Raw genomic sequence first — 23,122 nt, forward strand, 5'->3', positions numbered from 1 at the left:
AAACTGCCCTTCTCTTCAATTAAAAATTGTTTCCAGTTTCTAAATCAACATCACCGCAAACTCTTAAATTACTAGAAATATCGTACATAATCCAATGGTCAAAGAGTTAAAGGAAATAATGTAGGTAAATGTGCCCACCTAGCCACTAACATATTCACAAGTAAATTCTAATTCCATTTCCTCTTTCCATACCAGTGCTGAAATTCTAGGATTCTAAAATGTTAACAGCAACAAGTCACAGTATCTTAAAGTACATTAGAGCAGTTTTCATGTGAGGCATTACGTACCTACCCCTAGAGTACAATCGGTTAAGCCCTGGGTAGTGGTAGGGTCAGGGAAGTCTTTAGAGTCTTTAGAAATCGAAGTTGAGAGATGAGAAAGTTTTCACTGAATATACAAGAGAGAGGAAGAAATTCAGGGTACAGGGAGAATTTATTCGACTTGGGTCAGAGATCTAATGTGCACTATGGTCCTAAATAAATAGTAAGCAATCTTCAAAGATTTGTTTTATCATTTAGATATAGGGGTCAATACATTTAAAATATTTAAAATATTTAAATATTTTAAACTGAGAACTGAGAACTAAATGTTTATTAAGCACCAGAGAGGACAATGAAGTTACATTCTATTGAGAGCTGTCTAAATAATTAATAAACCCTCTTACATTTTAGGGTACTTTTAATTTCCACTTTCATCAAAAATACTGTTTGGAGAAGACCTCTTAGTCTGACATACCTCAGACACATCTAGCTTTGGTGTTCCTAGAGATAACCGGAAAGAATCGGTACAAAAGAAGCAACGAATACAATCCAGATTTAGTCATTATTCCTGGGGATATTACCTCAAGGTCAGGTATCAGGGTAAATAAGCCATTAAAAGACCATTAAAGGAAGAATACAACAGTTATGTTGTAAAATATACATCTACAGGATGAATTTTAAAACAAAAACCTGTATTCTAAAGTCATGTAAATGTACACTTGTGGTTTGGGATTAAAAAATACAATAATCTAATGATTGCAACACAAAGAGTCTAAAGGACCAAGTCGTGAACAATTTAGGCAGAACTGAACAGGATAAGCTCTGGAGATGCAATTCTCTGCAATTACACAGGGACTCCTTCAAACTCTACCTCACTGCTTATGGACTAATATGCACAAAAGGCCTAACAGGGCTTCGTAACTTGTCCCTATCCACCCTTACAGTTCTGCACTCCCTATAACAAACAGCTGTAGACGGCTCTCTTAACCAACTGTTGGATCCTTATTGTGCTTTGCAGTTTCCAATACGAATGTATAATTCTTTCCCCCATAACACTCACTTGGAAAAGCCTGTTCTTTCCTCGATGTACAATTTAAGCCCCTAGAATTACACGCCAATTTTTCAAGGAGTATCTAAGATATGAGAGTTTTCAGTGAATCATTTGATATATGTGCATTTCTATAATGTCTGAGAAGGCTGTAGCTCTTTTCCCTCCTCTCCCTTCATCAGTGTCTTTCTTCTACTTTTCAAAAGAAAGGCATTTCCATGTCCCAATCTTAAAACTTGTGTTGATCCAAAGTATAAAAACTTATGGGACTCCAACTAAGACAACAGGATAATTCCTTTAATAAAGGCATCATAAATAGCCCAATTCATCTCTTTAAGATATACTTCCAATGAAATTTTACTTTTTGCTTCATAATTACTTATCAAAATTAATAGTCCATATTGTTTTGATAACTTGCATACTAATAACTGTAACAATTCAGAAGAAACTCTTGACACTTAGAGCCTTATGATTACAGAAAATTTTAACAGTGTGGTCAGTAAAATAACTTTTCAAGCCTAGAATCAAATTACATTAGGATAAATCCTGTGAAAGACAGTGGAAATAAAATCAAGAGAAAAAGCAACTATAGCTGACCTTGAACACAGGTTTGAACTGTGCGAGTCCCTTGACATGTGGATTTTTTTTGACAAATACAGTACTGTAAACGAATTTTCTCTTCCTAATGATTAACTTTTCTCTAGTTTTATCGTAAAAATACAGTATATAATATGCATAACATAGAAAGCGTGCGTTAGCTATGTTTTTGGTAAGGCTTCCTTCCAGTTAACAGGAGGCTATTAGTAAAGCTGTGGAGAAGTCAAAAGTTATGGTGGAATTTTGACTGCGTGGCATTGATGACTCTAACCCCCATGTTGCTCAAGGTTCAACTGTACATGCAAAATATGGCAGTTAAAGAGTTTGTTCATATTTTTAAAAAATGATTGATGTGATCATCAAATCACTAGTTTTTATATTCTATTAGATACATTTTAATTTTTTATTTTAAAATTTCAGTAAGTATAAACCTATGGTAAAAACTTTTAGATAACAATTTAAAAATAGATACAGGAGTAATCAGATTTCCACTTTAGAAAGACTGTCAGCAGCAATGTGGAGCATAAACTGGAGAGAGAGAAACTAAGAGACCATTTAGGAAACTTGTTATTTAGTACAGACAAGAAGTTATCAGGACCCAGTGGAAATGGAATGGTAAGCATAGAACAGATCCAAGATACACTGATAAGGCAAAATCAGTGGGAATAGAGAGGACAGATTCAAGAGGTTTTAAGAGAACTTTCTGTATCTTGTGGACAACAGAGGAATTTGGATTGACTCAAGTTTCTGGCTAAGAAGACTAGTTTCAAATAATGGGACCACTCCCTAAAGTAGGTAATAGAGCAGGTTTGAGAAAAAAGTTCCGTTTTGAGTACTTGAGTCTGAGATGTTTGTGAGACTGACCTGCCGGGTGAAGATACTCACACAGCTTTTATAGGAATGGATGTAAAGTATAGGGAATGGAAGGTTGCAGGTAGTAGGGAAAGAAGGCCTGGTTGTGGCTATGATCGTCCATAGGAGTAGGCAGAAGGAGAAAAGGGGCCTAGAATGGAACGCCAACATGGAAGGGGAAAGAAGAAGGTCCTACAAAATTCAGTGCATAGTATATAACAATGAATGAATTTCAGAGTCTGACACATAACAATAAATGAGTATTTGTGAATGAGAGAGAGAGAGGGGAAGTAGACAGATATACTGAGAGAATGAGGAAAAAATCTGTTACAAAATAGGGGCTAAATATAGCCCCAATAGCTTGCCTCAGGTCTCACAGATAGTAAGGACTCGTGCTGGAATGAAAACTCAGGCAGTTTAACTCCAAAGATAGAGCTCTCATCCACTGGGCAGTACTGCCACTCAGGACACGGGGCACAGAGAAGGTACTTAAGCAAGGTCCCAGGCGAGTCAGAGAGGGGCATTTCGAGTACCATCAGAAAAATATACAAGGGGGAAGTAGGTAAGGATGGTACAAAGTTCAGAATGGGGGCAAGAAACTGAGGGACTATTCCTCAGTCTACTACTTCTCAATATCCTTTTCCTAGACCTTTGCCTTAATAATATAAAAAGTTCCCTTCTCAGATTCTTTTTGTTTTCCACATGATGTCAAGGGGGAAAGAAGACCTAGTCCCTTTTTAAATGAATGGGATTTCATTTCTATCCAACCTCAGTCTGGGTAGTAACTCCCTGGTCAGAAACTTACCAGAAAGTTTCATTCAGGTTGATGATACTCAAACCTGAGCTCAAAACTCCTATTGCCAATGTTTTAACCTAAGGAACCCCAACAACTGTAGCGAGTAAGTTGGATTTCTACATACCACTAACACAGAAACATCCCTAAGTTATACCGCTACAGTGAAAAACAAAACAAACAAAGCATTTTAATCCCATTTCTGTAAATAACAATACATACTACCTTGGCATCGAAAAACATTTGTAATAATATACTTTAATCTACTATCAGTGATTATCTCTGGGGGATGTGGTTAAGGGCATTTTTCACTGTGTAATTTCGAATTTTTATGCACATGCAGTAATCAGGGGGAACATTTTTTTTGACCATGCTGGAAGCAGATGTTCTGTCTTCTCTGCTTGACTGAGTTCTTTAACAGCGAATCATATTCACCAGCGTATACAGCAAACAGTACGGCTTACTAAAGTTCTACAACAAATGAATCAATGAATTAACAAATGGATCCGTAAATGAGTCTTGAAGATCTCACAAAGCTGTTAAACCGCACACACACACACTCAAATGCACGCATTGTCCAGTTAATGTGCAATATAGACAGAAGCCGTAAAGAAGGCCAGCCGATTCAACTTTCCTCCCTCCGTCGGCCCGTATTACAATTTAAAAACTCCCGATTACGATTAAAAGTGTCCCAAGGACAGGAAAGTGCAGCTCTCTTCAGTAGTTCTCACTAACACGAACTCACTTTGGCCGTGGGAGAACTCGGGGGCTGGGAAACAGAGTTGGAGTCGGCCTTGGTCCGCGGTGTTGTTCGGGGGAGGTGAAGCCCGCCAGCAACAAGTAGCGGTTAGGGCCGTTACTCACCATTTCTCGGGACGCCGAACTGGGGCTGGCGGAGCACCGAATTGAAAAGCATCTGGGCCAGAGGAAAAGGTTCAACTGCAGGAAAAGCCGTGGAAATGCCCCTAGGTTCTGCAGAAATCGTAGCTTGCGCCCCTCTGAACACGACTAGTTATTGCCTCCAACTCCCGCCACTGTAAGCCCCGGCCACCAAACTCCCCGCCAAACTGACGTCACGCCCTCTGATTGGCTCTCGCCGCGGCGTCCGGGCGCCTCCGAGTCACTTCCCCCTTCCAATCCCCGCCTCCTTTTCTCCGAGCCGCGGGAACCCAGAGTTCTGGAGCTCCCTGAGCGCCTGCGCGGGGGGCCGCAGAGGCGCTGGCGAACGGCGGGGAGACCAGGGCGCATGCGTAACAGGGCTTGACATAGCGCGGAGGAAAAATCCGCGAGGTGGTGGAAGAAGATGGCGGTGCTGGGGCAGAGTTTGCAATCTTTTTAAATAGGCTTGTCGAGTAACTATTCGGGTCATGGCGTCAAACTCAACTAAGTCTTTCCTGGCAGATGCCGGCTATGGCGAACAGGAGCTGGATGCTAACTCTGCCCTTATGGAATTAGACAAAGGTATTCGAAAGAGCGGGCTGAGCGGGTGAAACGGGTGTGGGGGGCACTGGCGCCACCAGGCGGTGGTGGCCGCCGGACAGGCGCATGCGCCTAGTTTTCCTGGGAGAGGGAGAGGGAGAGAGGGCGGGGGCGGGCACCCGGGCGGGCACCCATGCTTTTGGTGAATCCAGAGCTTTTGCAGCTCTGGTAGATTGCAGGGAAATTGCAACGTTGCTGGCTTGGCTTTGCACCAGTTGAACAAGTAGCGAGCTCCATTGATGGGCCCGATTTGATCACTTGAGGGCACGGTTCCCCGATTTTCCAAGCAGTTTGTAAAAATGTCAATTTAAATTGTGAAATTGTTTTTCAATACGTTCAGTTGAGACAAGGTCTTCACCAGGAGTGCTAAATAATAATCTTACACCCACTTTATAGCGTTGTATTTTATTTCTGTAACTCTTACCTACGGGTTACTAGGCAGGTTAAATATGGCTAAAAAAAATCCAAAAAGCATCGCCCCTTTTTTTGTAAATTCCACGAGTTCTCTTTTCCTGTCGGAGAAGGGGTGAGAGGTGCGAGGGCTGCTTGGTGTAGTCGAAGGAGTTTTGGAGTTAGACTGAGTGAAATTCTAATGCCACAAATTTTACTATCATGGACAGGTGACCTAAGTTCACCTAACCTAGGTATTTTGTCTCCAAAGTGGGTTCAGTACCATTGAGCTGGCAAGACTGTTGTAAATATTGATGTAATTGTATGCAAAGGAAGCCTTTATTAAATGCTAAAGAGATATGCCTTCTTAGAGATGGATGTGGGAGGCAAAGGCAAATATTTGACGGTAAAGAACTAAAGTATTAAACCTTTCTTTCAGTGTACTTCAGTGATTTTTATTGAATGGAGGAAACGTTTTGTCACCTGGTATACGGTTAATTCTTCATTGACCAGAGCCAATGTATACTTTATGGAGGATTGGGACTACAGCTTAGAAGGATCTGTCTTTAAGTCCACTTTGAGTCATTTCCCAGCTCTCTGACGTGGACACTCTGTCAACTTTTTGGGATTTCGTTTTTTTGTTTTTTAACCTGTAAACATTTCTAGTAGGTAGGTCTAGATAAGAGTTTATCAGAAAAAGCTTTTAACTTCTTTTGATCAACATAAAGATGTCACAGCACTCCAATGAGATATTCCTTTGGTTGAGTCACATTATCTTTAGTACATCCTCATCAGCCAAGAAAATGATGCTGGGCTTTGCTTTCTCTTACCAAAGCTGTGAGCTGTTTCCCCTATGAAATATGAAATTATAATAGTAAATGTGATTTTTAAACACCACATAATCTTTTCATTCTGGAAATTCCTTCCTATTTCCCAGTGAAAGTTGCAGGTCTGGATATCTAATAACTCTACCAATTCTAAAGACATTTTCTACCACTCTGGTCCAGGTCATGACAGTAGGACAGTGGTTGTAGAACAAAGATCAGGATCAGGCTCTGAAGAAGTTGAGAAATCTAGAATTCCTAAAAATTTGACATTGTGTTAAAAAATATATAACACAATTTTTGCTTTTTAGAAGTTGATATAGCATACGGTATTTCATATCTGTAAGAAATAAATGCATGATTATTGAGTGTTTAACTATAAACCGGCAGTCAGTCCTGGGTATTAAGCAAGTGATCGTGTTCAAGCCTCCCAGCAGTACCCCAGGTGAGTATTCCCCAGATGTCTCAGGCTCAGAAAGATAATTTGAACAATATAAGAACAAAACTTGTGGGGGCGCCTGGGTGGCTCAGTCGGTTGAGGGTCCGACTTTGGCTCAGGTCATGATCTCACAGTTGTTGAGTTTGAGCCCTGCGTCGGGCTCTGTGCTGCCGGCTCAGAGCCTGGAGCCTGCTTCGGACTCTGTGTCTCCCTTGCTCTCTGCCCTTCCCCCACTCGTGCTCTATCTCTCTTTCTCTTAAAAATAAATAAACATTAAAAAAAAAAAAGAACAAAACTTTTGTTCTTTTTCGCTTCACCATGCTCCCCTTTTAAAGCTGTTATGAAATTAGATTACAGGAATGGCCAGTTTCATTAGAATATAGTTTACTATTTTAACTATTGAGTCATTTCATCCTGTATCTGTTAAAGTATTTCTGTTTTATGAGCCAAAGGTCATAGGGTCAGAAGGCTACAAGTTTTGACTTTGTTTTAATTCCCAAACGTCTAGACCAGAGTTCCCCAAATTGTATTCCAAGGAATAGTTTCTCAAGTATTTTAATAGGAGGTTCTTAGTCCATAGCCCCTCTTCATGTCCCTCCCTTGCACCCCCCAAAATGTACACTCACATTCACACACACAACTTATTTCATCAGGCTTTGTACTAGGGAAACAGTGACAAAACAAAATGAAGCCCCTGCATCTGGAGAGCTTATATTTGGGACAGAGAAAACAGGCAATAAGCAAATATAGTAAGTGTATATTGTGACAGGTAGTGATACATACTGTAAAGAAAAGTGAAACTAATGAAGGGGGCTGGAGAAAACTGGGTGTGGGATTGGGGTTGGTTATTTTATTTATTTATTTTTTACTTTTATTTACTTTTGAGAGAGACAGCATGTGAGTGGGGGAGGGGCAGGGAGAAAGAGGGAGACACAGAATCCAACGCAGGCTCCAGGCTCTGAGCTGTCAGCACAGAGCCCAACATGGAGTTTGAACCCACAAACTGAGATCATGAACTAAGTCTAAGTCTGACGCTTAACTGAGCTGCCCAGGTGCCCCTGGTTTGTAATTTTATGTCGGTTAGTGAGGGACAGGCCTTACTGGTCAAATAGAGGAACAGCAAGTGCAAAGGCCCTGAGGTTGGAACCTGTTTTGCATGCTGTTTCTGGAGCAGAGTGATAGACATTGAAGATAAAAAGATAGCCAGGAGCCAGTTCGTGTAGGGCAGTACAAGCCATTGAAATGATTGGCTTTAATTCTGAGATGGGAAACCATAGGGAATTTTCAGCACAGGTGTGGCATATCTGACTTAATTTTGAGAAGGATCAGTCTGACTGCTGTGTTGAGAGTACATTGAAGTGGGAGAGCCAGGGATGGAAGTGAGGAAACTAGTGAAGCAATTGTCACAATCCAGGAAGAAGAAAACAGTGGTTTGGTCCAGGGTGATTTCAGTGAAGATATGTGAAGTGCTGAGATTCTGGATATATTCTGAAGGTAGAGCCAATAAGATTAGCTAATGAATGTGATGAGAATGTGAGAATTAGTGGTCAGGAAGAAACTTAGAGGTGTTTGGTCTGATCTACTAGAAGTGTGTATTGCCATTTACTGAGTGGATGAAAGTGAAATCAGTTTGGGACTGCTAAATTTGAAACATCTCTTAGTCATCCAAATGGAGATGTTGTGTAGGCAGTTAGATGTACAGATGTGACACTTGAACTCCATTATAAGGAAATATCTGTGGCACTTGTGTCCTAAGATACACACTTGGGAGATGTCATTTATGATTTCTTGTACTTTGTTCTAAGCCTTTTGAGCAAGCATGGCAGTTAAGCTATTTGTTTCTGATCTCTCTAGGAATAAATGGATGCCATTTTTTAAAAATTTTTTCTAACGTTTATTTATTTTTGAGACAGAGAGAGACAGAGCGTGAACGGGGGAGGGTCAGAGAGAGGGAGACACAGAATCTGAAACAGGCTCCAGGCTCTGAGCTGTCAGCCCAGAGCCCGACGCGGGGCTCGAACTCACGGACCGGACCGCGAGATCATGACCTGAGCCGAAGTTGGCCGCTTAACCGACTGAGCCACCCAGGCGCTCCAGTGGATGCCATTTTGAAGCTGACACAAGTCCATTCCTTCTAGATGTAGTTAGTAACACAGAAAAATAATCAGGTGATAGCCATTCATTCATTCAGCAAATATTTACAGATCGCCTACATTGTGTTAGTCACTGTACTTAGACTTGGGGCTATATTAGTGAACAGCACAGCTTTAAGAAGGAAACAGGGCTAAATAATATATGGCCTTGTTAGTCAGGACAAGAAGTTTGGATTTTATGCCAAGTGCATTGAGAAGACACTGAAAATTTTTAAGCAGAGGACTGACATGAGATTGGTTTACATTTTTAGTGATCACTCTAGGTGCTTTGTAGAGGTCTTTCGGTGGTATGTCCCTTTTTTAGAGTTTTTAGCTGATAACCATGCTGACTGAGCTGTGAAGACTAAGCACATACGGAGTTAAATGTTATAATCAAGTATAACTTAAATTTATCTGCCACATTTCAGAATATGGATAATCATTAATCCAGGCATTATAAAGGACATATCTCATTTACATTGATCAGTATAACTTTCTCATTAATATAACTTCTGCATAGTCTGAACTGACAGAAAGTGTCCTAATGATTTAGGAAAACCTATGCAAGATCTCCTTCACCCTGAGTGAAAAGGAGTGTCCTTTAAATGACATCACTCAGCCTGATTCCTGTAAGGTTGGCCTTGGAAAGGATGAGGTGAAAGAGCAACCAGGAAGGGAGTGGTTCCCTTTCTTGCAGCTGGGCTATGGGAACAGAGGAAATATAAGAGATGGAGTTGCTACTTGAGGTGTTGGTGAACTTACTGCTGCATGAAATTTTGAGGCGTGCTCTTTGAAAAATTTATGAAATAGAAAACTGATACAAATCAGGACAACTATTTATTCTCCCTTATTTTCCCCTTAGATGCTATCACCTCACCTGTATTCCAAAACCTGTGAATTCTCAGACTGAAAACCACAGATTGCTATTACACTGTCCATTTTGGCACAGACGTAGTTGGTGTTACGATAAACAAATACGAGGCTGTGGAAGTATCTCCATATCCCCTACTAAAGAGAGAGGCCTCTGCAACAAAGTCTGTACCAGGTGACCCATTCCATGCCAGAACTGACTGATTCAGTAGGGGACATATGGCCCACACTGAGTCAACCAGATTCTGTCTTGAGAATCTGTACCACCAGACCATATTTAGTCTGAGAGTATCAAGAGGTGGACCTGTAAGAAGGTCACGTGGAATTGAAAGTCTTAACATCTCAAATCCTGATTGGTGATTACTTGATGGGTCATGAACTATTCCAAAAACCCAAGGCCCTTCTTCAGTTCTTACTGAAATCCATAGACTCATTTTTATATGTGGGTAAGAGCTACTATTTTGACGATTTCGTAACTTACAAACTGCATCATTAAATATTACTGAAAGTTGGTATTCATAAAATAAAACTAATTTGTTTATGATTCTGAATCACTATTCTGGCTGTACAGTATTGCATACATCCCACCATACACAATTATAGACAATTTATGAAATTTGGGGGAAGGATGTTTATTGTTCATTATCAGTTGAGTTGACTATCATTTCTGTTGTTTCTGTTCCCGCTTTTTAAATATAATTTACTGAGACTTGCCATGATCAATTTATTAAGCTGTGGGATGTTAGGTTATCTTACAATGTGTGGTGCATACTTATGTTGGTATTTCTTCTTCCCTACCCCCATTTTTAATGAATACACTTCAAGATACATATGTGTTATGGTTCCATTTTAAATCATCCTCACCCCTCAGCTAAAGCGAACGTACATACCAAACTCTCTTAAAACGTGCTTGGATGGTAATGTGTATTAGCAGTGTTCTTTGTGGTGGGTATTAGTCATGTTGGTGGTCACTTAACATCTTGTGATCGCTCCTCCTGTGCTTGAGGAATGACTCACACCAAGAGCCCTGTCTCACCAGAGTGGAAGCCAAAACTCACCTTTCTAGTTAACTTTGCAAAGCGTGAGATGTGAACTCAGTTCTGCCAGTCAGAGAGACCTCCTCCGGGCTCTGTGATACAGGAGGTTAGCAATGCATGAAGATGTACTTGAGGGCACACTCACAGTTCCGTGCCCTGGCAGTGACCGTGGCTGCGGTGTGAGTGGACAGTAACGGCAGCAATGGCTACAGCGTTCCTGGATGACAGCAGAGCTAATAGTTGCATCCCGAGTTTCCCAGCAACAAGACTTCTCATCTCATCAGTCTGGCAGTGCAGTATTAGGTGTTCTTAGATGTTTAGCCTCGAAACTGTTTATTAGGTTTTTTTTTTTTTTTTTTAAATTTTTTTTTTTCAACGTTTATTTATTTTTGGGACAGAGAGAGACAGAGCATGAACGGGGGAGGGGCAGAGAGAGAGGGAGACACAGAATCGGAAACAGGCTCCAGGCTCCGAGCCATCGGCCCAGAGCCCGACGCGGGGCTCGAACTCACGGACCGCGAGATCGTGACCTGGCTGAAGTCGGACGCTTAACCGACTGCGCCACCCAGGCGCCCCTGTTTATTAGGTTTTTAATAAACTCATGTTCTGCCTAATCAGCCAGTTTGCTTGTATGGCTTGAAGCTAAGAATTCTGACTGATACATGCTGCCTGGAAATGTGTGTTGTTTTGAAAACTTGATTCATGTACATAACAACCCCCAAGTTTACCATAATTTATGTTATTCTTCCTCAGTTCCCTAGAATTTGTTATCCCTCAGAATTAGAGCACTCTAAAATCATAATCAAATAATCCCTTTTTAAATCTTAACTTCCACTCTCTAGTTGCATGCTAGAGATGTATTTTAGCTTAATAGTTTAGGACCATAGGCTCTGGAGCCAGATTGCCAGGACTTGAATCCCGCATCTGCCATTTATTAGCTTTTGTTCCTTGGGCAAGTTGCTTAACTAGTCTTTGCCTGTGTCATCTTTAAAATGGAGATAAAAGGTGGCTCATTTAGTTGAGCGTCCAACTCTTGATTTCAGCTCAGGTCATGATCTCATGATTCATGAGATCGAGCCCCTTGTCAGGCTCTGCGCTGACAGTGTGGAGCCTCCTTGAGATTCTCTCTCTCCCTTTCTGTCTGCCCCTTCCCCACTCATGCGTGCACACTCTCTCTCTCTCTCTCTCTCTCTCTCTCTCTCTCAAAAATGAACATTTAAAAAAGGAGAGCTCCGTTTCTTTGGTGGGAGAATACAAAGAAAGATGTAGAAACAGCAATCACATCCCTACACCTTAATGTCTGTTTTTATAGTGGCATTCTCACGATCATTGGTCTTATGATCAGGGCATTCTTCCTCAGGTTGGTTGTAGCTAGCAACAGAAATAAAGTGAACATCCCTTCTTACATGATCTGATTGTGCTGAGTGCCTATTTTCAGGTGCTTGGTCTATTATGAAATTGAAACTGGCCCAGAGCAAGCAAGATGGGTACCATAGCCCCAGCTTAGGATTGTTGCCAAATCCTAGGTCTTCGTGCATTTTCCCCTTCCCATGAACCTTAGCTTCTGTCCCTCAGAGTCAACCTAGCTTCTTGTTTCCTTTTTCCAAAATCTCTTACATCAGAAAATAAGCAAGAAATTTACTCTTCTTTTACTTATTTATTTTGGTTGGCTCTGTTACAGGAATGAGGGTCTATTTTATCTTAAAGAAATAAAATTAGACAGTATTAGAGAAATCAAAACATTTCTCTGGCCAAATTCAAAATTATCTTTGGTACATTTTAAATCACCATGTTTAAACAAATCAGTGTAATCTGTGGTTTTGCTTAAGGGAATGTAAAACAGATCATATTCTGTCAGGAAACTCTCTCTACATGGGCTGCCTCCTACTTTACGTTTTTCATCCCAACCAAGGTTTAATTCATTACAAACAGAATTTTACTCTCTTTTGCGTCACTGAACTACTGGCAGAGAGAAGAGGAGGAAAAAAGTTCAATGGCTGTGCATCATCCCAATAGGTTCCCCTAGCACACATGCACAAACATATCTGTTACTTCTCTGTTCTCTCACCTGCATCCTCAGACTTGCCCTTCCTTATCTCCCCTTCCCTTTTGTCTTTACTGCCCTGTGTGTGTGTCTCTGGAACCCTCTGTCAAGTCAGGCCTTTAGAAAATCTTTTAAGCCTACATGAGCCACTGCCAGGTACCTAGAAAATTTCCATTGGCAAGGTGTGTTTGGTTGGGAGAAGAGTTAGTGGCAGTTCTTCTATGTATGGAAGTGGGGGGCAGAGGAAAGGGGGAGCAGGCAAAGAAGGGATATGTTCTAAATATCTCAATTAGAAATTTGAATTAATTTTCCCATGGGAACTTTTATTATAAGTTATTGGATTCTGGAATATGATGAGTGCTGACAGTGCTTTTTTTTTTCCCTACAAGGAAATATATTCCAAGTACCAAATAACCAACAAGAGTGCGTTTACAAAACTCAAACCATTAATACGTTGTAGGAATGGCCTGTGCAGATTTACTCTGATTGTCTTTTGTATTGAAGCGTAGTCACACCCAGTAAAGAGTCCTCAGATGAGTATTTTCTTTGTCATTTCTAACAGCGAGCAGACTTTACTGAACAGAGAGATTGTAGCGCCCCTATTCTTGCCCAGATTTAGATATATATAGTTAGCATTTTGTAAATGCTAAAATACTAAAAGAAAGAAATATTTGAAGCTGATTATATTAATACCATATTAAGATACTCATTCTAAATGAATATTTTTTCAGGAGTTGAACATTAACTTTATAATTTGTTGGTTGCTTTTTTTTTTACGTTAAAAAAATCAGATTAATTGAGGTATAATTTATGTATAATTAAAGTCACCAAATGCATGCAGTCATGAAACCACTACCACAGTCAAGACATAGAATGTTTCTGGGGTGCCTGGGTGGCTCAGTTGGTTGAGCATTTGACTCTTGATTTTGGCTCAGGTTGTGGTCTCACGGTTAGTGAGTTCGAGCCCCACATCCAGCCTGCATGGACAGCACGGAGCATGCCTGGGATTCTCTCTCTCCCCTCTCCCCCGCTCAAGCTCTCCCTGTTCTTTTTCTCGTTCTCTCTCTCAAAATAAACCTAAAAAAAAAAAAAAAAAAGATATAAAACATTTCCTTCACCCCAAAAACTTTCCCTGTACCCCTTTGCAGTCAATTTTCTCTCTCAAGCCCCTGACAATTACTGATCAGTTCTCTGTCCCAAAGTTTTGCCTTTCCTTGAATGTCATATAAAACAGTCTTAAAGTTTTGTAGTCTTTTTTGGGTCTGACTTCTTTTACTTAGCCTAGTGATTTTGAGATCTACCCATGTTGTTGCATGAAGCAGTATTTGTTTCCTTTTTATTGCTGAGTGGTAGTCCCTTGTGTGGATAGACCACAGTTTGTTTATTTATTCACCAGTTGATGGACATTTGGGTTTTTTCCAATTGGGGGCCATTATGAATAAAGCTACTGTGAGCAGTTGAATACAGGTATTTGTACAGACGAATATTCTCAATGCACCTGGGTAAATATTTAGAAGTAGGATTGCTGAGTGGACAGTAGGTAAATGATCACTTTTATAAAAAACAACCAAACTGTTTTCCAAGGAGTTGTATAGTTTTGTATTCCCACCAGCAATATATGAGAGTTATAGTTGCTCCATAGCCTCATTAGCACTTGCTATTGTCTGTCATAACATTTTTTGCCATTCTAGTGGGTATGTAGTGCCATCTTGATGTGGTTTTTAATTTACATTTCCCTGATGACCAGCCGTGTTGAACATCTGTTAACTTGCATGTGTGTGCCATTTATACTTGTTCTTTAATGAAATTTCTCTTCATATCTTGCCCATTTAAAACAATCAGGTTGTGGGGCGCCTGGGTGGCTCAGTCGGTTGAGCATTTGACTTCAGTTCAGGTCATGATCTCACGGTTCGTGGGTTCAAGCCCCGCATGGGGCTCTGTGCTGAACACTTGCTCAGAGCCTAGAGCCTGCTTCAGATTCTGTGTCTTGTTCTTTCTCTCTCTCTCCCCCCACTGGTCCCCGCCCCCGGCTCATGCTCTGTCTCACTTTGTCTCTCAAAAATCAATAAATGTAAAATAAAAAAAAAAAAATTAAAATAAATAAATAAGTAAATAAATCAGGTTGCCTTCCAGGGTTACCTGGGTGGCTGAGTCAGTTAAGCATGTGACTTCAGTTCAGATCACAATCACACAGTTCGTGGGTTCGAGGCCCACGTCGGGCTCTGTGCTGACAGCTTGGAGACTGGAGCGTGCCTCAGATTCTGTGTCCCCCTCTCTCTGCCCCTCCCCCACTCGCACTCTGTCTCTCTGTCTCTCAAAAATAAATAAACGTTAAAATTATTAAATAAATAAAAATTAAAAATCAGGTTGTCATCTTATTGAGGCAGAAGAAGTATGGATGATGTCTGTGGAGTGACCCTATAGGGTAGAGGCTGGAGATGTGGGTGGTGTAAGAATTCACCCAAGGCAGAACAAAGGAGATAGAAGTTTATTGAATACACTGCAAGAGAACTTCGGGGCAGGATAGCAAAGGAGAGACAAGCGAGTAGGCAAAGTTGGGGGACTGGATTTAAGCGGGTGGGAAGTGAAGAGGCATGGGAACATACGGAATTTTCCTTTTTGGTACTTGTGCCTCGTCATAAGTAGCCCATTGGTCAGCTAGGGCTTATGGATATTTTGAGGTGGGTCTTCCCATTTGCATTCAGCTCCATAGTCACCATGGACCCTTTTACCTTACTCAGGTTTCCTTTGGTCGAGCCTGTTGCCTAAAAGTGACCTCCGCATTGTCTTTTATCAGATATGTGTTCTCTAAATATTTTCTTCTGGTATGTGGCTTGTCTTTTCATTCTCTTAACAGGATCTTTTGAAGAGAAGTTTTTTTTTTTTTTTAATGTGTATTTATTTTTGAGGGAGAGCGAGTACACACAAGTGGGGGAGAGACAGAGAGAGAGAGAAGGAGACACAGAATCTGAAGCAGACTCCAGGTTCCCAGCTGTCGGCTTAGAACCTGGCGTGGGACTTGAACCCATGAGCCGAATGATCATAACCTGAGCCAAAGTTGGACGCTTAACCGACTGAGCTACTCAGGCACCCCAAAGAGCAGAAGTTTTTAATTTTGATGGAGTTTAATACTTTTGTATTTTATGGTTTATGCTTTTTGTGTTTTATCTAAGAAGTCTTTGCTTAACCCAAGCTCATAAAGATTGTCTCTGTATTTTCTTCATATGGTTTATAATTTTAGCTCTTACATTTAGGCCTATGGTTCATTTTTGAGTTAATTTTTGTGTATGGTGCAAATTAAGGATCAAGGTTTTATTTATTTATTTATTTTTGCATATGGATATTCCGTTGTCCCAGGATAGTTTGTTAAAAAGAGTATGCTTTCAACATTGAATTATCTTGGCCCCTTTGTTACATCATTGCTTTGAAACCTTTCTTCTTCCCTAATATAAAACATTTAGTGTTAGGTTTCTTGAAGAATTGCATTAGCTGCCTCCCTTAGGTTGTGCTTTCTTTTTCATTCAGTTGAAGACATTTCTTTGTGAAGTTTGTTTATTTTTTGCTTATTTATTTTGAGAGAGAGGAAGAGTGCCTGTGGGCACTCACATGAGCGGGAGATGGGCAGAGAGAGAGGGAGAGGGAATCCCAAGCAGGCTCCGTGCTGTCAGTGCAGAGCCCAGTGTGGGGCTCGATCCCATGAACCATGAGCCAAGATCAAGAGTTGGATGCTTAACCGACTCAGTCAGCCAGGCACCCCAAGATATTTTTCTAATTTCCCTTTCACCCATGGCTTATTTATAAGTTTTTTAATTTCCAAATATTTGGGAAGTTTCTAGATATTTTTCTCTTAGAGATTTCTAACTTAATTCCATTATGGTCAGAGAACATAACAAGGTATGATTTCAGTCCTTTTAAATTTGTTGAGACTTATTTCATGGCCCCAAATATTCTTAAACTACTCAACCTTTTTAAAAAAATTGTTTCTTCTTCATTAGTTTATATCTAAAAGTGACAGTTTACCAAATTACTATCTGGCCTATTATTTATAAAAGATCATGAGTTACAATTGTACCTTACCTAATTGTTGTGAATGTTATTTTATGGTATAAGTAATTTTACTGTGTAATGCTGTGTTGGTATTTGCTATTTTTGCCTTGTTGTAACCACAGATTTGTAAGCTATTCTTCTGTTTTCGTGCTTTTCGTAGGTCTAAGATCTGGCAAGCTTGGCGAGCAATGTGAGGCAGTTGTTCGCTTTCCCAGGCTCTTTCAGAAGTATCCATTCCCTATTCTCATCAATTCCGCATTCCTAAAGTTAGCTGACGTTTTCAGAGTTGGGTAAGTCTTTTTAAAGCCTCGGCATCCTAAAGTATTTGTTCACGTTTCTTTGTTTAATATTGTGGTCTTTATTCTTTTTGCGCTTTAGGACTTCCACGTGGTCAGTGACCATTTTAGTGGATGCACATGGCAGTTTGCAACACTTTTTGGTGTGAAATATAATGGTGTTTTAAGCACAAATGAAGTCACAAGTCAGAGGGTACTTCTTTGGGGAACAGGATAAATCAAATTAAGATGATCTTAATGTATTGTTGTATATTTTGGAAGTGTCTGATTTGCACAGGTTGTTTTGAGAAGTTTCTGACTTAATATTTTGTAACACAAGATTGCATGTTACTGTGAGGTTCCTAAAACATGGGAGCAGTGGATAAATCCCTGCTGGTTGGTTGGTTTGTTTTCTCCCCACCAGTCCCTTCTACTTCTTTCCACCATTTTTCATGCACTCAGGTACTTATATACACACCGAGTCAGACTTGAAGGAGAAGAGATTTGTAGAATTAGCTTGCTAGAAGAGGAAGACCATCTGAGCTCCCGGCCATGGTTATAATACAATTGAAGAGATGAGGTTCATCTCTACAGCTTCTCTTTCTGACTCTACCCTCTTGGTGTCTGGCCTCAGAACTGTAGGCATTGCTAACTGCTTATGCTTCGTATTCAAAGCATAGGCTTCAACTCTTTTAGCGATGAGACAAAAAAATGATAAGATTGAAAAACATTGCCCCGTTGCTAACATTTAAAATCATGTGTTGCTTTGACTCCTAATTACATATTACTTTTCCTAAGGTGGTCTCATTTACCTTTTCTCTGCTTCTTCGTAGAAACAATTTCCTGAGGTTGTGTGTCCTTAAAGTTACTCAACAGAGTGAGAAGCATTTGGAGAAGATTCTAAATGTGGATGAATTTGTGAAGAGAATTTTCTCTGTGATTCATAGTAACGATCCTGTGGCAAGAGCCATCACACTCCGGTATACTCTGTTGCTATAATGAATCCACAAGATTGTTTGGGCTGTAATTATGTACTCAAGAAAGGCAGTATTTTTTCATTTTGGATGGTACTAATTTATTTTTTCAATTAAGACTCCAGGCAGAAATATGGTAACCATCCCAATCTATACATGCTTTTCAGTTACCATCTATGATACTGTTTGGTTGTGAATTATTGCCTAACTTGTGTGTTTGAAACATTCCTTTTCCTAAGTTGGTGTTCTGATCAGATAACTTGGATCTGAATCTAGCTTAGCCTCAGCTGATTTTGAGCTCTTCCTGACTTTGTTCTGTTTCAAGTCAGTTTTTGTATTCATCCGTGGTTATGTGCTCATTTTTTAAAAAAAATTTTTTTAAATGTTTTATTTTTGAGAGAGAGAGAGAGAGAGAGAGAGAGAGAGAGAGAGAGTAAGCTGAGGAGGAGCACAGAGAGGGAGACACAGAATCCAAAGCAGGCTCCAGGCTCCGAGCTGTCAGCACAGAGCCTGACATGGGGTTCAACCTCATGAACTGTGAGATCATGACCTGAGCTGACATTGGATGCTTAACCGACTAAACCACCCAGGCGCCCCTGTTACGTGTTCATTTTTATATGCAGTCATTTGTATTTGAACCCCTTGGAGAATGCCAGATACAACTACTGTTGTTTGTTCAGCCTTTTCTTTCTTGGCATCTAAAAAAAATTTTTTTTTTAATTCTGTCAGAATTTTATACTATAAGCCTTCTATCCAGTTTCAACCATATTTTCTTTTTAGGTCTGCTGTCTATGGAATGTATGTGTAATGTTTAGACTTTTGAAATTGACTTTCCTAAATTATAGGGCTCATTTCTGACTTGCCTTGTTCAGACAATCCTCTTTTTAGCCAGGAAGTCTAGGATGTCACTTTTTCCCTAAGTTTTTCCATCAGGAGCCAGCGCTTCCCTCTTGTTCAGGATTAAGTGCTTTTGTCATTCCTCATCCTTTTGAGTGATTAAATTTTGAGCACAGTGTGATATTTTAAAGACAGTAAATTGGCTTTATCTTTTAAAAACCATACATAAAAGATTTAAAGATATCTTACCTTTTTGTTTGTTTGTTTTTGAGAGAGAGAGTCAACACTCACACACAAGTGAGGGAGGGGTAGAGAGAGAATCCCAAGCAGGCTCCACGCTGCCAGCACAGAGCCCCATGTGGGGCTCAGTCTCACAAACCGTGAGATCATGACCTGAGCCGAATCAAGAGTTAGATGGATGCTTAACTGACTACCCAGACCCAAGATATTCTTACCTTTTGATTCAGCAAATTCACTTACAGAAATTGTTTGCTATAAATCATTTTTAAAAGTTGGTGGTTATATGTATACAGATGATCATAGTATCATTTTTGTAAAAGGTGAAAAATGATGTGTCGATACGGGAATAGTTAATTTATGGGCCACTGTATACCTTTTAAAGAATGAAGTAAGTATGTGTTTAACATAGAGATACTAAGTTAAAAAAAACAGTCAAGTGATGTTCATTTTATTAACTCATTTTTGTCTATAATATTAATATATGTGTTTATACAGGCTCAGAAAAAAATCTGAAGGAATATATACTGTTAACAGTGATGAGTTTTGTCAGGGGTCATTGGGCTATGGATTACAAGAGACTTCCGAGTGGTTTTGTAATGTTTGAGTTATTTTCCACATGTATACATTATTTATTTATTTATTTTGATCAGAAGACAAAAAAAAAGAGAGAAAAAATAGAATGTAAATAGGGGAAAGATTTCATAAATAATTTAGACCTAGTTTGAATATTTTGAGAAGAATATAGATTAATATTTGAATATTCCATTCATTTTGCATGCTTGCCCTTTCTAAGTCATGGCAACTGGGCTTTGCCACAGTTCTTCATTGAGATTTCTAGAAAGCTTCCAGAGAGGATTTACTTATTTAGATCACTTTAAAGGGAAAAAATTCAGATTGAAGTAATAGGTTTCAACATTAACACTTGATGCAAAAAGTACTAAAAGAAATTTGAGCTAAGAATGTTATGGAATCCAGTTGCCATTTAAAATGTAGTACAATAAGAAGGTCTTCAGATAGATAAGGCCTCAGATGTTTTTGCCAAATATAGGGACCTGTTTTGAAAACATTCTTGGCATAGGCACTTTAGGAAGAGGATAAAGAGCTTGATGATTGGGAATAAGGGGTGATCAGATCGTTTTCTAAAGTTTGCAGAATTGTAAATACCAAACCAAAAAAAAAAAGTGTTTTTATAATAACTCAAAACTGAAAGTGTAGTATCAATACAGTATGAGGATATCAAACACTTTTTACAAAAATAGAACATTTTTGAATAGCCTTAGAAATTTTTTTCATGATTTCATTGTTTTTTCATCATATAAGAAATGACTTAAAGTAAAAAAGTATTTTTTAATTTAGTGTATTATTTAATATTACATTATAAAGTTTTAAAAATACAATCTTTTATATTTGCAAATGACATATCAGATAAAGGGTTAGTGTCCAAAATCTATAAGAACTTATCAAACTCAACATCCAAAAAACAAATAATCCAGTGAAGAAACGGGCAAAAGACACGAATAGACACTTTTCCAAAGAAGACGTCCAGATGGCCAACCGACACATGAAAAAATGCTTAACATCACTCATCATCAGGGAAATACAAATCAAAACCACAATGAGATACCACCTTACACCTGTCAGAATGGCTAAATTAACAACTCAGGCAACAACAGATGTTGGTGAGGATGCGGAGAAAGAGGATCTCTTTTGCGTTGTTGGTGGGAATGCAAGCTGGTGCGGCCACTCGGGAAAACAGTATGGAGGTTCCTCAAAAAATTGAAAATAGAACTACCCTATGACCCAGCAATTGTACTACTAGGCATTTATCCACGGGATACAGGTGTATTGTTTCGAAGGGACATATGCACCCCACTGTTTATAGCAGCACTATCAACAGTAGCCAAAGTATGGAAAGAGCCAAAAAGTCCATCGATGGATGAATGGATAAAGAGGTGGTACACACGCACACACACACGTGCGCACACACACACACACACACACACACACACTGGAGTATTACTCGGCAATCAAAAAGAATGAAATCTTGCCATTTGCAACTATGTGGATGGAACTAGAGGGTATTATGCTAAGCAAAATTAGAGAAAGATATCATATGACTTCACTCATATGAGGACTTTAAGAGACAAAGCAGATGAACATAAGGGAAAGGAAGCAAAAATCATATAAAAACAGGGAGGGGGACAAAGCATAAGAGACTCTTAAATATGGAGAACAAACAGAAGGTTACTGGAGGGCTTGTGGGAGGGGGGATGGGCTAAATGGGTAAGGAGCATTAAGGAATCTACTCCTGAAATCATTGTTGCACTATGTGCTAACTAATTTGGATGTAAATTTAAAAAAAATTAAATTAAAAAAATATAAAAATACAATCTTTTAGAAATTATAAAGAAAACTAATTTTGCGCTTCAGCAAGTAACAAACACATATCATTTACTGCTTATGTAAGAAAAAGCATGATTTGTCAATAAAAAAATTTAAATCACATGTTTGACTTGGGACTAAATATATTAAAATGTAGATTCCTTTCTTTTCCAGTAACACTTTACTATAAATTTTAACAAAAGAGCAAAAAACTTTTTCTAATGCATTTCCTAGTAAATTACAGACCGTACACTTTCCTTTGGATACTTTAGCATGCGTATCATTAGCTAGAGTTCAGTTCGTTTACAGGGTTATCTGGTTCTTTAATGTCAGTTAATTTACTGAGTACTGACAGATGCTTCAAGTAACTCCAACCACTATCAAGGTATAGAACTTACTCCAGAATATTCCTTCATGCCCCATCCTACTCACTTCTCTCGTCCACCTCCCCAGAGGCCACTGCTGGTCTGAGTTTTTCCTGTTACCTAGATAAGTTTTCATCTGTTTTCAAATGTCATATAAGTGGCCTCATACAGTGGGTATCCTTTTGTGTAAGGCTTCTTTTCGTTTTTTGATATTAATCCATTTTGTAGGTCATTAATTTGTTTGTTTTTATTGCTGAGTACTTTTCCATTGTGTGACAGTAACAGTTTATTTGTTCTCTTACTGATGAACTCTTAGGCTCTTTCCAATTTACAGCTATCATAAGTAAAGTTGCTATGAACCTTCTTGTCCAAGACTTGTGAACATGCTTCCCTTTCTGACAAATATATACTTAGGAGTGAAATTGCTGAACCATAGGGTAGGTGTATATTTAATTTTATAAGAAACTGCCAAGCCTTTTTCCAAAGCGATTTTAACCATTTTATATTCTGACCAACAGTATGTGAGTTCTGGTTACTTCACCTTCTTGCCAGCCTTTGGTGTGTCTTATCTTCTACATTAGCCATTCTGATGGGTGTGTAGCAGTTTTGATTTGCGTTTCCCTGATGGTAATGATGTTGAGCTTTTTCTCACGGTTTTTCTCTCTCTTTTTGGGGAGTAGTTGTTCAAATCACTTGCCCATTCTTTTGTTAGATTGTTTAGATTTTAAGATTTTACTTGTCTTTTTATTACAGAATTGTAGGATTTCTTGATATATTCTCAATACCAGTCCTTTGTCAGATGCATGTTTTATGTATCATATTTAAGAATAGACAGAAACTTCTTTTAGGGCCTGAATGCCATGAACAGAATTACTACCATTTTTTATACTCTTCATTAAGTTATGTCTCAACATAATTGTTTCTTATGTTTTCTGTCTGTAACTAAAATAATGTATGCCTCAGAATAAAGAAAGTTCCAAACTGGGTAACTGTCAAAACCACCCCAGATGCTGGCAGTGTAAAGCCAAGTGAGTAGGCTGTGAGTGTGCTCATGTTATAGCCACTAACCACTGTACATATGCTTTTAGTTTATACCACGAGGTCTTCAAAATATTCTGCTTTTAAAATGGAAAAGTAATTTAAGTACTTTTGTAATTAAAAAAAAAAAACAAAGATGTCAGCATTTTGAAACCCCATTTGGGAAACAGCGGCCTGCTCAACTGAAGAGAAGTTTGGC

The 23,122-nt window shown here is 39.2% G+C and overlaps 2 protein-coding genes across 7 annotated transcripts in view; one reads left to right on the forward strand and one right to left on the reverse strand.

The window, feature by feature from the left end:
* DTL (denticleless E3 ubiquitin protein ligase homolog) overlaps positions 1–4,603 on the reverse strand; it is a 77,518-nt gene extending 72,915 nt beyond the window's left edge. For all 6 annotated transcript variants that reach the window (XR_007148314.1, XR_007148313.1, XM_047841220.1 and 3 more), the window contains exon 1: positions 4,415–4,603. Coding sequence is in view for 4 of the 6 variants with exons in the window: in XM_047841220.1 (XP_047697176.1) it covers positions 4,415–4,466 (52 nt within the window). In the remaining 2 variants the exon portion in view is untranslated. The remainder of the gene's footprint in view (positions 1–4,414) is intronic.
* A 212-nt stretch (positions 4,604–4,815) lies between these two features.
* The window catches only part of INTS7 (integrator complex subunit 7), a 92,845-nt gene continuing 74,538 nt past the window's right edge, over positions 4,816–23,122 (forward strand). The window contains exons 1-3 of the mRNA XM_047839955.1: positions 4,816–5,011; positions 16,973–17,102; positions 17,921–18,067. Coding sequence (XP_047695911.1) covers positions 4,918–5,011; positions 16,973–17,102; positions 17,921–18,067 — 371 coding nt within the window. The 5' untranslated portion in view covers positions 4,816–4,917. The remainder of the gene's footprint in view (positions 5,012–16,972; positions 17,103–17,920; positions 18,068–23,122) is intronic.

This window comes from Prionailurus viverrinus, chromosome F1, assembly GCF_022837055.1.
Source record: "Prionailurus viverrinus isolate Anna chromosome F1, UM_Priviv_1.0, whole genome shotgun sequence".
NCBI classification, from domain to species: domain Eukaryota; kingdom Metazoa; phylum Chordata; class Mammalia; order Carnivora; family Felidae; genus Prionailurus; species Prionailurus viverrinus.